The sequence below is a fragment of the Phascolarctos cinereus genome, unplaced genomic scaffold (genome assembly GCF_003287225.1).
Source record: "Phascolarctos cinereus isolate Bilbo 61053 unplaced genomic scaffold, phaCin_HiC Scaffold_726;HRSCAF=1367, whole genome shotgun sequence".
Lineage (NCBI taxonomy): Eukaryota > Metazoa > Chordata > Mammalia > Diprotodontia > Phascolarctidae > Phascolarctos > Phascolarctos cinereus.
The window spans coordinates 262,885,981-262,901,142 of record NW_027556098.1 but is presented as its reverse complement, the minus strand read 5'-3'; the positions used below and the strand labels follow the sequence as shown (position 1 = coordinate 262,901,142).

The 15,162-nt window shown below is 35.7% G+C and overlaps 1 protein-coding gene across 1 annotated transcript in view; it reads left to right on the top strand.

The window, feature by feature from the left end:
- Positions 1-15,162, top strand: part of RNF17 (ring finger protein 17) — a 123,734-nt gene that overhangs the window by 93,547 nt on the left and 15,025 nt on the right. The window contains exons 26-30 of the mRNA XM_020968779.2: positions 1,493-1,779; positions 6,013-6,176; positions 7,852-7,971; positions 8,871-8,951; positions 10,616-10,741. Of these exons, the coding sequence (XP_020824438.1) occupies positions 1,493-1,779; positions 6,013-6,176; positions 7,852-7,971; positions 8,871-8,951; positions 10,616-10,741 (778 nt within the window). The remainder of the gene's footprint in view (positions 1-1,492; positions 1,780-6,012; positions 6,177-7,851; positions 7,972-8,870; positions 8,952-10,615; positions 10,742-15,162) is intronic.

Here is a 15,162-nt window from a genome sequence, read left to right as displayed (position 1 = left end):
TTTGTGATTTCCTTTTCAAGTATCACGTTTGGGTTTTAAGTACTTCAAACAGATATTTGAAAGACCTATCATTCAGTCGTATACTCTAAAGACCAAGTCTGTCCACTGACTGCTCGTGATTCATTTGCTGCTACAGTGGCCCTCCCTCCCTGACAAGATGAGAGGGAATCAGAAAGGAAAAAAGGGAGAGGTATCTCCATAGAGAAGTAGAAGAATAGGTATTGAATTATTCCTTGTTCCAGCTCAATGATCATTGCCACTCTTCTAATTTAGCCTTTTGCCTCTTCTGACTTGAACCAATTTGATGTAAAAAAAGTCTTAGAAAAACTGAGTTATGGTTTAAAAAAAAAAAAAGAAAAACTGAGTTATTGTTTTGTTTCTTCTTTCTCATGGTTCTTCCCATTCATTCTAATTCTTCTTTACACCATGACTAATATGAAAATATGTTTAATAAGGATGTATAAATAGAGCCTACATCAGATTGCACACCGTCTTGGGGGGGGGCGGAGAAAATTCAAAACTCAAAAGCTTATGGAAGTGAATGTTGAAAACTAAAAATAAATAAGTTAATTAAAAAATATTCAAAAACTGAGTTAAAGGGGAAAAAATTCAGAAGCTACTGTTCAAATGTTTCACTCTGTTCATAATACTTCAGTGGAGCTTCAGTCCCTTCCTCAAGGTAGGGAAAAGTCAAGGAGGAAATTGTGTGGGAATTTTTTTAATGTTCTTTTAAAAATTTTAGGTGAGGGAGTCATTTTAGGCAGAAGTACAAAAGTGAATGCATTCAGTTTTGTTATTTCATGTATTCTGTTTATCTCTCCAGGTAGAATATAAACTCCCTAAAATCTTTTTAGGAATGAACGCTTTCATTTTTGTACCCCACTGTAGCTTTATGGTTACCTGCACACAATAGATACATAATCCTTGCTTACTAATTCATTGATTTATCTAGTCTTAAAAAGTGGCCATGCAGGGGCACGTAGTGCAGTGTATATAGCACTGACTCTGGAGTCAGGAGGACTCCAGTTCAAATCCGACCTCAGACACTTGACACTTAGTACCTGTGTGACTCTAGGAAAGTTACTTTAACCCCAATTGCCTCACAAAAGAAACAAAACAGAACATAACGGTCACGCAGAAATCACTTTTCTGGGCCAAAACTTTAAATTTGGGAAATTTTTTACTTTACATAATTGAAAGGCATTTGAGGTCTCTCTTAGAAAATGTCATGATATAAAATAATAGTGCATGGTAGAATAACTGAAATTGTGCTGGCAGTTGAATCAATATTACATTAATGATTTAAATAGTTTTATTATGACTGCATTACTGACTATGCCAGTTACAGTTCTTTTGGCACATTATCACATTAAAATTTTACACTTAAAAAATTTTAATTTATCTGTAGCCATCTGTGTATATACTTTGTATACTATTTTGTGTTTATGCTGTTTTGCTCCTAGTTAGATCAGATATTTTTTGTAACCTACAGAATTGACAAAATTGATAAAAGTGATTCAGCCTCTGAGAAGAGTCTTGACAACCCTATGGAACAAGAGAGTCTGGGAGTGGCTAAGTATAGCACATCTCATTTTGAACCCACCAAAGTTAATGCTGTTATCAGTGAACATAAGGTGCCTGGCATAAAAAAGACAGTGCTTGACCCAAGAATTGGAGGATGTTACAAACCACCAGTTATTCCTAACATGAAAGTGTTTGAGGCAATAGTAAGCTGCATTGGTGATGATGGAACTATATACGTGGTACCAAAATTGTCAGGTAAGGCAGAATACTAAGCTGTTAGTTTAAAGGTCATAGATTATGGTTTTATTGCCTTAGTTTTAACCATATATTGTTTTTAACTAGTTTGTAAGTATAGTTTGCACTTGGATCTAAGAAGATACTAAAACGCACATTTCAAATACAGATTGTTGAAAATGTGTTATTTCTTTATCTGTCATTTTATTATTCACACAATCCTTTCTTCCCATATAGTATTATCTTTTACTTTTATTATGTAGCCTTAATTATCTGCCATTTTGACCAGATTCTGAATACTTTTTAAAAACTTTAAACTTTTTTAAGGGAATAATCTCTAATAGCATATTTTTCTTGGTTTTATGAAAATGCGTATAATTGATAAGTTAATTGTATGTCTCAGATTCTTGGTGATTTTGTGATATCTTTGTAATGAAGAACTTAACTAAAATGAAAATCAACTGTTTTTGTTAGATATAATTCCATATATTGGGGGGGTGTATATGAATATATTTTAAAAGAAAATGGTTAAATACAACATTTAAAATTAATTTTAGCTTAGCTATTCCTCTAGAAGTATAAAACATCATGAAACCGTGAAATCTTATTTTTTTTTCTACTGTCCTTTATATCAAAGCTTTCTTTCAGCCTTCTTCTCTCACTATTGCTTTCTGCTAATTTATGAGGCAGTACTGCTCATAATTTTCTACCATTCTTCTACATAAGATTTTATTTGTGAATTTGTTCTAAACCACTGTTGCCATAGGCTGTCATATATCTCCACTTGGCAAGTAAGTCTAATGCTTGCTCACTAAGGTGCGTTTTGTATTCTTTTGATCTCATTTTTATGGTAATTGATCTACATTGGTTAAATGTCTATATGAACTGGTCATAATTGGTGTTGATTTCCTTGATTACATTCATTTTTCATTTTTAGTGGTAGTTGAAATAGGTTGTTTAAATTAAAATTATTTTCATCGTATGCCAAATATTTCATGTTTATTCTTCTAGTTTGCATTAATTTTTATCTTAACTCTAACAGGTCTTATAGTCTGGCTGTACTGTTGAACCAGGATTGACTTCCTCATCACAAACAAGTCATTTAGTGTCTGTTAAAATGTAATAATTTTAATTTTTGTGATGTTATTTTATTTGCTCTTGTTCACTTCCAGTGTCTTCTGGTTCTTTTCTCAAAAAAAAAAGGTATTAATGTTATATAAGTGTACAGCTTAGGTAAAGTCTACAAGTATTTGGCTTCTCCTATTTATTCTTTTCTTTCCTGAACCATATTTTCCAACTTTCTACAAGATTGTCAGCTGTGCCCACCTTTTGCATTGAAGTTACCAAGTATCAGTATAAATTGATTTAATTTGGCTCTTAATAAGGGCAGCTAGGTGGTGCAATAGATAGTGTGCTGGGCCTGGAGTTCAGAAGACTCATCTTTCTGAGTTCAAATCTGGCCCTGGACACTAGCTGTGTGACCCTGGATAAGTCACTTAACTCTGTTTGCCTCAGTTCCGTCATCTGTAAAATGAGCAGGAAAAGTAAATGGGAAACACTCTGATATCTTTGCCAAGAAAATCCCAAATGGGGTCACAGAGTTAGATACAACTGAAAATGACTAAACAACAACAACAAAAGAAGTTCTTAGAGGAACCTCTTCATCATCCTTAACAAATATTGGCACAGAATCTACAGTTCTTAAGGTAGCCTTTTGCAGATTCTAGTTGTGAACAGTACAATACAAAAAGACCAGATGTTCCAAGACATTGTTTCTCATTACTTATAGATGCACAATAAAAACAACTCTAGCAACTCCTTTATTTGCCCCTTTAAAGACAAGGTTGGCTATGATTCCATTTAACTGCAATTTCCTTTTGTCTATGTTTGAGTTGTGGTGAGGTTGTCAAGAATGATAAAATTCTGTTCTGCCCGAGTATGTTGACAGCCTGGTTGTTAGAAAAGGAACTCCATTTATCAGTACCAATAGCTAAGTTAGTGCTTACGTATGCTCTTTAAATTCTCTAATTCTTAGCACCCTCTACCTGTTTTTTCCTCTACTCTGCCACAATTGCCACAGAATTGGAGGCAGACCAGCGGCACCATCTGCTGCCAAATTGCACAGTTCCCAGTATGTGTAAGACATACTCTTACTTAGAAACTGATTCCCCACTTCATCCCTGTCTCGGCTGGAACTAACCCTTGAACCATCTGTCCTCTTGGTATGAACATTTGTCCTGCCAATATTCCCCAAAATCCATGGAGCCTTGCCAGTGTACTGTACAAATACTTGCACATAGTAAGCATTTAAATGCTTTTCCATTCCTTTCAGTACTTTATTTTTTGAAAACAATACTGTTCATAATCTTTCGTTATCATCTTCTATAGATGTTTGCATTCCAATTAAGTATCTTCCATGCTTCGCTTGGGGCTCAAATGTCTGCTTGGCTAAGGTAGTTTCTGAGGTCCTCATGATAGGACTTGTTTTAATATCAGTTTGATTTTTCTAAAATTACAATCTATATAAATCTTTTCACTCATACCCATTTTCCAGAGTCAGCAGTTCACCATTATTATTATTGTTATTATTAGCTGACTGAATACTGTATCTTTTTATGTTCTAGTTTATGTGGATTGTAGCCATTGCTTTAGTTAATGGTCTGACTATGCAGAGGTAGCTAAATAAAAAATGACTCCCACTTTGGTAGGCATTTGTTTAGAGTCATTTTGTATAGGTATTTAGAGGGGTTTTCAGTAGGCATTTGTTAAAGTAAAATTTTTGTCTTTCTGTTTGGTCAACATAGTGTCCAGCATTTCCGACTTCTTGAAAAAATATTCATGTTTTACAGGCACATCTCTGGCCCTTTTTAATTTCTTTATCCCAAACTATATTTTACAGTATTTTTTGCCATCCTCTACTGTGCCTACCTTTGCTTGGAAGTGGCCAAGCACTGGAGGATCTTATAAAATTCTTCATGTAGCTCAACTGCTTCTTACTCCTTTGTAAAAATATTGGCCTAGGGGCTGCTAATATCTTCATGATGTTCATTTTCACTTGTGCTTATTGTGAGCACTGCAGGGCAATATGACTAAGAGTCCTATGAAACACCTTCTTTCACCTTTGGGCTCCATAAACCTAATTCCATTGACTTTTTTATTTAGTCCTCCTGGAAGATCATTTTGCTAATATTTAGCCATAGATGCTTTTGTTTCTTTTTTGTCATTTATAACAAAAATGTCAGCACTAATGTGGTTCACTTCCTTCAATATTATATTTGCTCCTTGATCATTGGACTAAGATCTTATAGTTGAGAGTACCAGCAGTTAAATACATGTTTCTGTTTTATCTAAAAATCAGTTGTTCTCATGTCTAATATTCTGTCATAATCACTAAGAATCAGAAGCAAGCCACAGAAGTCATTATGTATTTTCATTTTTGATGTTTACCGTGGCCAAACAATTTTTTATCTAGTGGCCAAACTGCTACTGATGAACATATACATACCTGCTTAGGCTTGTCCTCTCAGGTTAGGCCCTGGTCGTCTGATCTTTACTAAAAAGATTTCCATTTTGGTATTACCTGCCTGAGTCTGTACTATACAGATGCACCAGAGCATGTAGGGTCACAATCATGCCACTGTGAGACATCAGAGAAGAATATCTGTAGGGGACAAATTATAATAGTGTGTGTATATTAGTTTTTGGTCCCAACTGATATTTTCAGCTTAATTCCTACATTGTTATTCCTGTATATTTTTAATGAAGATACTGTTTGGGATAATTAGTGGTTAACAGATTGAGTCTAACAAGATTTTGTTAAATGCCTGTGTCCCCAAGATAGTGCTGTATTTCAGCGTCATATAATATATGGCATATATTATAATTTATTCAGCTAGTGTTGATCCATCATGCCTAAATTGAACTAATCTAGTATTTATTCATTTACATTCAATAGATCTTAATATAATCGTGATATGTACTCTCAGTTCTCAAAATACTCTTGAATGTAACCTGGTAATATAAGATTCCTAAGTAGTTAGTATACAAATATCGAAGGCTACTGTTTAAAATACTTAAGAGGTTGACTGAACAAGTTGAGTGATATACCAAGGGTATAGGAACTGACTTTTTAAAACCTAGTTACTGTTTCATGGCATTTTAATATAATCATATTATAGAGTAATGATTTTATTTACATTAAAAATTAAGAGTAAAATAATTTTCCTAAGGTTTATGTGTTATGCATTTCCTTAGAACTTGAGCTCAGAAATTTGATGGATGAAATTCAAAGTAACTTTAAGTGTCTTGGTCTTTTGGAGCCATATTGCTGGAAAAAAGGAGAAGCTTGTGCAGTAAGGGGGTCAGATACTGTGTGGTATCGAGGTAAAGTTATGGAAGTTGTTGGTGGAACTATCAGGGTAAGTCTGATTATTCTTTGGTGATAGATTGAGAGTGAAACTCAGTCAATCTAAAGCATAAATTAATTTTTTTATTGTAAACATTTAAATTGTCTTTTGAGAATATTTTTCTTTTTAACTAGTTAACTAGATAATATCCTGAGGACATAAACCAAGGGAGAGCCAATCTGAATTGTATATTTATATTCAAGTCCCTTTATATTTAAAGACTTTTCTTTTTTTCACTATTTTAACCTCATTAGTCCTAGAGCCATTCAAACAAACCTGTATTTCCATAATTTGGAGCAAAGTTCTGTCCACAGTATAAATTTGAAGTTATTTACATTGTTTACATGTTTAAACATGCTAGATAGAAAGTTTCTTAGGAGGATTTAGCTTTTGGGTGGGTTAAATGAAAAAAGCATTAGAACTAATTCCTTTCTGGGGCAGTAGTTTATCTCAAGTCTGAGCCAGTAAGTCTAAGGTGTTTAACTGACTCATAAGTGGTTTTCTAAGTTTGTCAGGGCTTTACAGAAAAACATACCAGTGTTCAAGTAGAATAATTTTCACATACGTTATTTGTACGTTTAAAGATCTTTATAGGTAAGGCAAAGATAAGTTAAAGTCCTGCCTGGATAAAATCTTTATTAAATTGCTATGTATTTTATATTAGTGATAGAGTTGGGGACTAAGGCTATGATTCTTTTTGTATAAGAAACTCCCAAGTGAGGAAATTCCCTGTACCATTGCAGACTGGTGCCTTCTCTATAAGTGAAAGGGGGAAGAGTAGGGAGCTATTAGGGCAGCTCGGTGGCGCAGTGGACAGAGCACTGGCCCTGGATTCAGGAGGACCTGGGTTCAAATGCGGCCTCAGACACATTACACTTACTACCTGTGTGACCCTTGGCAAGTCACTTAACTCCATTGCCTAGCCAAAAAAAAAAAAAAGACCAAATCATGAGAATTAAATGATGATATAAATTGATCAGTAGAAGTGAAATTTGTAAGAATTAATTAAATACAAATTTGAAATTAAAAAAAAGAGTAAGAAGCTATCATTTATTAAACACCCACTATATACTAGACATTGTGCTAAGCACTTTACAATTATTATCTCATTCAATCCTCACAACAACCTTGGGAGGAAGGTGCTGTTATTATCCCCATTTTATGGATAGGGAAACTGGGGTAAATAGTGGTTAAAGTGACTTGTCTAGGGTCATACAGGGCTGTTAAGTATCCGAGGCTGGATCTTAATGTGGACAGTGAGTCAGTGTCAGATGTGAAACTGGAAGCTAGGATTCCTGACTTCCAATTTAATGTTTATTAGACTATGCATCTCACTCTGTAATGAAAGCATTTCACAGTGTACTTTCAGTAACCATTCTGTTGCCCATAGAGTTCCTAATTTACCACTTTGTGGTGATGTATGCCGTAGAGAAGCCATAGTCCCCACTCCTGAGAAATTTACAATAAAGTAAGAAAAAGGCAAACAACAGTCAATATGCACAGTTTTATATATGGATTTATAGCAATTTTATGACAATGAGAAAGTTTGGCTAGTTTGTCCTGGAAGTTTTTTCAAATTATAGTTAACTTCATCTTTTAGGGATGATTGCTGTAGTTCTTATTGAACACTAAGATATATAAAACTCCTGTACCAATAATTCTGTAATGCAATTCTTTTTTTATGCAGGTACAATATTTAGACCATGGATATACTGAGAAGATCCCACAGTGTCATCTTTACCCAATTGTATTATATGCCGATAGACCCCAGTTTTGTATTCCATGTCAGTTGTATGATACCGTGCCTGTAAGTAATTTGTTGCACTATCAATGTAGATGATTAGCTAAATATTCTTTCTGTCATGATTGATGAAATGCTTAGTGTGTAAGATGGAGTGTCACCCATGATTTACTGCCCTACAAAGCTCTTATTATGCTCAGTATTACAGAAAAGCATATTAACATATAATTACACAGCTAGAAGCAACCTTAGTAGTCATATTTACATTTTGATTTGTTTTGCTTTTATGCCTGGAAGGTTAAAAGTATATATTACTGGAGAGAGCAGTTAAATTTAAGGGAAGCTAAGATCCTTATGTGTTCCTCCTGATACAGTGTTAGGTGTAGACTTTGATTATCCATGGGAGAAGTATTTCTTTGGTTTTAAGAGATGACTCAAGAAATTTTAAGCCGGCCAATGTGTTTTTCCTTTTTGTGTTTCAGCATAGTGGAATTGTATTTGTTTGAACATGTTTCTTATTATTTCTGTTACACAATTGACCAATTAAATTTTAGGAGAATTGATTTCATAGAGGTATTAGGTTGATTTAATCAAATCACATTAAATTAATTGAGACAGAATTTTGCAACATGAGTAGAGAAGAGAGGCATCACACTATATTGGATAAAATGCTGGAAAAAGTAGGAATCAGGAAAACATATGTTTAAATCCCACCTGTGTCCATACTAGCTATATGACCCTGGGCAACTCTCTAAAACCCAAAATTGTGGACAAATTGCAGAATTCATTGCACCAGTGAAATCACAGGCGTAAACCAAAATGCATAGTATTTGCCCTTATAAATTCTTTGTAGCATCATCTGAAAGCAGTTTCATTATGATTCTCTGGCCTTTGTCTATCAATAGGTTTCTTGCTGTGCATCTTATTTTTTGGTTAATGGAAAGTAATATTTTTATCCCAATTAGGTTGGATATTCCTGGCAGCCAGATGCAGTAGAACTCCTTCAAGAACTGTTACCAAAGAGAGAGGTGGAAATTCATAACATGGTAATTTGTATTAATGTCTAAGCAGTTGTTTATGTTGACATATCATAATAACTCCTTAAAAGCACTAATTTGAGGGAATAACGAATATGAAAACCTAGATTTTTAAAGTGATAAACATGCTTTTGTGTGTCTGTTATATACACATGAGCTCATAATTGATACTCATATGAAAGAAGAGAAATTTCAACCTAAACTTTTAAATGGGCTTAATTTTAGGGCATGTAAAGTTTTTTTAAAGGACTCAGAGTATTTCTAAACTTACTTCATTTTAACTTATGGTATGCAGCAATATTAGGCCCTGTCAGAGAAAGCTATTGGTAAAGCAGAAATAACACTGGATTTGGATTTAAACAACTTAGGTTGGAAATCTAGCTGAGCCATTTAATAGCATTGTTATCTTGGGCAAGTCTTTTGATCCTTCTGAGTGTTAATGTTCTCTTTAAAATGAGGGTTGGACTAGCTGACTTTGAAGGTGTTTTCCATCTCTAAAACACTGATCATGATTCTGTGCTTCTAAGAAGCATGTTCAAATACAAAAAGAAACATTCATGTAAGAGGGAGGGTGTTGCTATCTATAGGGTAACCTGCAAAGTTTTAAAAAGAGGATCTTTCCTCCAAAGAGACGTCGTTATACATACAAAGACAAATAACAGTCTAGGGTAGCATATGAAAGTGCTGAATGAGTGGTACAAGACTCCGGTGAAGGAAACTTAGGGTTTGGGGCATCAGAAAAAAAAAACTGTCAAGGAAAGGTAAAGAAGCTCAGCTGGCCTTGAGATAAGAATAAGATAATCACTGTAGCTTGTTCTGGAAACGGTATATAATTTGGCCAAAATGGAATTTTAGTGTAGGGGGAATAACAAAAGGAATTTTGGGGAAAGAATTTGAGGATATGAATGCTAGACTAAGGATTTTAGTACTATAGACCCTGGGGAACCATTGAATCATTTTTGAATAGGGGAATGGCATTCAAAGCAGTGCATTAGAAAACTAACTTAGCTCTGTAGGAAGAATTGATGGGGGTAGGAGGGAGAGACTTATTATGGTGCTCTAGACTTGAGGTGATAGCAGAATAGAGACAGGCACAACATAAATGAAGTCTGAGGCATCTTAGTTGTTTTAGATTGCTGTTAATACATGTGTGCAAATAGTTTCTATTTTTCTTAATTTATTATTTATTTATAGCATTCTTTTCTTTTTAAATTGAGTTCCGGATTCAAGCATATAGTTCTTAGATATTGATGTGTGATATAGTAGAGAGCTGTGGAACTGGGGTGAAGAAATTTCACTCTGACATTTAATGGGGGTATGATCCTGGGCAAGTCAATTTCTATTTGCTTCATTTTCATTTTTGAAAGGGGATAATAATGTTTCATCACCTGTTTCTTGTCATTATTGTGAAGAAAGTACTTTGTTAATTTTAAATTATTCTATTAATGATAGCTATTATTATGTAGGTCAACATATTTCGATTATCTCCTTTAAGTAAAGAAAAAATGTTTTTGGAAAAAATTCTGATTTAGTACTCTGGATTACATGGCCATACTGTTTTGCAGAGAGCATAATTTTTGTAGTTTTGTGGAATGAACGTAAGTGTTTGGCTTCTAAGTTAAATTAATATTGTGTTTTGAAACTTAACTGTGCTCCTTAATTGTGTATAATAGGAATTACCCAAAAATCCATGGGGAAAATTATCTGTTCATCTCTATTTTGATGGAATGTCGCTTTCTTATTTTATGGCACACCATAAACATTGTACATCTGAAGGTTCTGAGGAAATACTGAAAGAGGTAAGCAAGCTACTTTTCTTTTAGCTAGAGTTAGGAAATCCCAAGCTTAATCAGAATTATAAACATCAACTAAAATAAGTGGATTATGCACCACAAAATTTCATAGTTGGAAGGGATCTCGGAAGTGATGGCCAATTCATACCTGGAATTCGTACCTGGAAAAGAATCCCCTCTATAAAATAGTCCTGACAAATGGTCATCCAGTCTTTGCTCAAATACTTCAGTGGAGGGGAACCTACTTTCTTATGTGACAGTCCGTTCCACTTTAAAATAAGTTGTAATTTTAGTAAATTTTTCCTTATCTCAAACCTAAATTTCCCTCTATGCAACTTCCACCAATGTTCCTAATTTCTTCCCCCTAGGGAAAAGCTGAACATATTTAAGTATTTTCCACATCATAGCCTTTTGATGTCCTCCTTGACTCTCCATATATCCAATATGTCCTCCCTGTATAGCCAATTAAATCTGCCATTTCTGCCTCTGCAAAATCTCTTACATTTGTTCTCCTCTTTTTACTCATGCAACAACCACCCTAATTCAGGCCTTATTTTTTTGATACTTGACTACTGTAATAGTCTCTAGTTTCTTTCCATTCCCATTGATCCTTCACACTGCTGCCAACGTGATATTTGTAAATCATATGTTTGATTATATCACTCCTCTACCAAGAAAACTTCAGTGACTCCTTGTTACCACTGAGATTAAATAAAAACTCTTCTGGCCTTCAAAGTCCTTCCCAGCCTATTCCTCAACCTACTTTTCTACCAGTTTACAGTACTTCTCTTCCCAAAGTTGCAAACCTCAATGATAAAAAGATAGTGGTACCATTGATGTAAATGGAGACGCTCAGAAGCATTAGATTTGGAGAGGATTTTGGATATGTCTGACTTGAGTTTTGTATGGAACAGCAAGTTCATTATATTCAGCAGTCAAGTGGTGTTGAGGCATTGCATATTAGGACAGGGACTAAGGATAAACAGATAGATCTGGAAGTAATTTCTCCAGGACTGTCAAACTCAAATAGAAATAGATCCCTGCCAGTTATATTTTAATCTGGTTTGGCTGCACTTGGGATTTTTGCTAGCCACATGTAGCCAGCTGTTTATGAGTTTGACATCTCTTCCTCACACTGATAAAATCATAAGTCTGGAATGAACAAAAGAAAGACCTAAGCATATTTGGGAAATGATACAACCATAATATTTCAGAGGTGGAAGGACCTAAAGATAGTTTGACACAATCCCCCCCTCTCTTTATAAGAAATTAAGAAAGTTCAGCTCAGTCAGGAACTGGTTACTGGCAGAATTGAGGCTAGAACTCAGGAGTTAAACTTTTTGGTTAATTCTTACCCTTTTAACCAAAACTCTCCCAGTTGATTCTCCAGGCCATGGAGGTTTTCTCCATGGAACTTTTTGGGCTTAATAATAAAACTTGTTTATAAAGCTGTTTTCCTCAAAACAGCTCTTTGAAGTAGATATATAGATATTAAAAAAACACATTGTCTTCATTTTATGTATGAGAAACTGAGACTCGTGAAGGTTGTGACTTGCCATGGGTCACTCAGCTTACACATTTAGCAGGTGGCAGAGCGAAGATTTGGTTCTAAATCCACTGTTCTTTCTAACATACATACATACATACACACACATATATACACACACACACAATAAAATGTATATCTTAAGTAGCTAGCTGTAAAAGTTATTTTTGTTGATAGATGCCACTGTCTTATGTAAAATAGGTCTCAGCCAAAATTTTCAGAATTCTATATTTCTGATACCACAGAAAATAATCAGTTCTCAGTTTATCAGTTTTGCAAGTCAAAAATTGTTTTCCAAGTTTAAATGAAATAGACCCATTTTCCTTTCTCAGTAGTTTCTTAGGCCCTTATTTCAACTCTGATTTAACCTTCCTCCCTTTGCAGTCTCAGTCTCAGGTAACCATTTCATCTCAGTTCTACCTTGTCTCCTGCTCTTGAATCCTCTCTTCCCTTGTCACTGCTCTTCTTTTGACAAACCTCAGCCCTGGATTATCATTTCCACCTCTTCCATTAAAGTGGGATCCTAGGAGGGATTGTTCCCTCTTCCATTTTACTGACAGGCCACTGAACAAAGCTAAAGGAAGTCTGTAACCATGCTGAATGGGTATTTAACAAATTCATGTTACCCAGTCTCAGTTGGGTCCTCACTGCAGCAGAGTGGTACTTTTATTCTTACTTAATTGATTCCCTTACTCCCCAGGAAGCCATTCCAAACCTTCTCTTCCCTCCTCAGGTTTTCCATACTTCTTTCCCCTCTCACCTGAAGGACTTATGGAAGCCATTCAACATGAGCTTCCTGCTCTTCCTTATCTTTATCTCAGGACCCCCATGTTGTCATTTCTCACTCCTTCCCCTTCATCTCTGAAAAAGAGGTGGCTTCCTTGTCTGACTTAAGACTTTTTTTTTTTTTGGCCACTGCAAACTCTTCTCTGTTCCTTCCCATCTTCTCTTGATTACATTGTCAGTCACACACCCCTCCCCCACTTCAAATGCTTCTTTCTCTTATTTGCCAAATGTTCCTGAAAGATTCCTTCCCTACTGCCTACAAAGATGCCCAAGTCTCCTCAATTTTTATGAAACCTTAACTAGAACCTACCACCCCCTCAAAGTATCATCACATATGTCTCCCTTTTGCAGCTAAATTTCTTGAACAAACTTACTGCTTCTACTTCTTGCTTGTTTTCTCATTTTTAACTCTTTGTAGTCTGGTTTCTGACCTCATCACTCTCAACTGTAACTGCTCTCTCCAAAGTTACCAGTGATCTCAATATTGGCAAATCTCATGGCTTTTTCTCAGTCCTCATGCTTCTTAACACCTCTGATCCATTTGACACTGTTGACCACATATTCCTCCTAGAGATTCTCTCTCAGAGTTTATAGTGCTACTTCTTTCCTGGTTCACTTATCTGTCAGACTAGTACTTATCAGTTTTCTTTGCTTATGTATCATCCCTATCACCTTCCTTAACTGTGGGTTCACCCTAGAGGTCTGTTCTAGGCCCGCTTTTCTTCTCCCTTTTGTTCAGTCATTTCCTATTCTTCATGACCCTGTGGACCATAGAACACCAGGCCCTCATGTGCTCCGCTATCTCTGTAAGTCTGTCAGAGTTTGTGTTGGTTGTTTCTATGATACCATCTACCCATCTCATCCGGTGTCATCCCCTTTTCCTTTTGACTTCTATCTTTCCAACATCAGGGTCTTTTCCAGTGAGTATCTTCTTCTTCTTATGTGGCCAAAGTATTTAAGCTTCAGCTTCAGTATTTGACTTTCCAGTGAATAGCCTGAATTGATTTCTTTAAGTATTGACTGATTTGACCTCCTTGCTATGCAAGGGACTCTCAGAAGTTTTCTCCAGCACCACAGTTCGAAAGCATTGATTCTGCAGCACTCAGCTTTCCTTATAGTTCAACTCTCACAGCCATATGTTACTGTTGGAAAAACCATAGCTTTGACTGTATGGACCTTTGTCGGCAGTGTGATGTCTCTGCTTTTTAGTATGCTTTACAGATTTGCCATAGCTTTCCTTCCATGGAGCACTGTATTTTAATTTCGTGACTATAGTTGCCATCTGCAGTGATCTTTGAGCCAAAGAATATATAAAATCTGGCACTGGTTCCATTTCTTCTCCATCTGTCTACCAAGGAGTGATGGGACCAGTTGCCAAGACCTTAGATTTTTGGATGCTAAGCTTTAGGCCAGCTTTTAAACTCTCCTCTTTCACACTCTTCAAGAGGTTTCTTCATTCCTCTTCACTTTCTGCCATCAGAGTAGTACTGTCTGCATATCTGACATTGTTTCTATTACCCCTGGCAACCTTAATTCCAGCTTTCAATTCATCCAGCCTGGCATTTCATATAATGTACTCTGCATATAAGTTATGTAAATAAGGTGATTATATACAGCCTTGTCATACCCTTTTTCCAGTCTTACACCAATCAGTTCTTCCACATTGGGTTCTAACTGTTGCTTCTTGGCCTGCATATGGGTTCCTCAGGAGACAAGTAAGATGATGTGGCACTCCCATCTCTTTGAGAACTTGCCACATTTTGCCGTCATACACACAGTCAAAGGCTTCAGTAGTCAGTGGGGAAGAGTAGGTGTTTTTCTGGAACTTCCTTTGCTTTCTCCACAATCCAGTGAGTGTTGGCAATTTGGTCTCTAGTTCCTCTGCCTCTTTGAAAACCAGCCTGCTCTTCTGGTAATTCTTGGGTCATATGCTGCTGAAGCCTAGGTTGCAAAATCTTAAGCATAACCTTGCTAGAGTGTGAAATGAGCATAGTTGTTCAGTAATTTGAACGTTCCTAAGCATTGCCCTTCTTTAGGATTGAAATGTAAACTGATCTTTTCCAATCCAGTGGCCACTATTGGATTTTCCAAATTT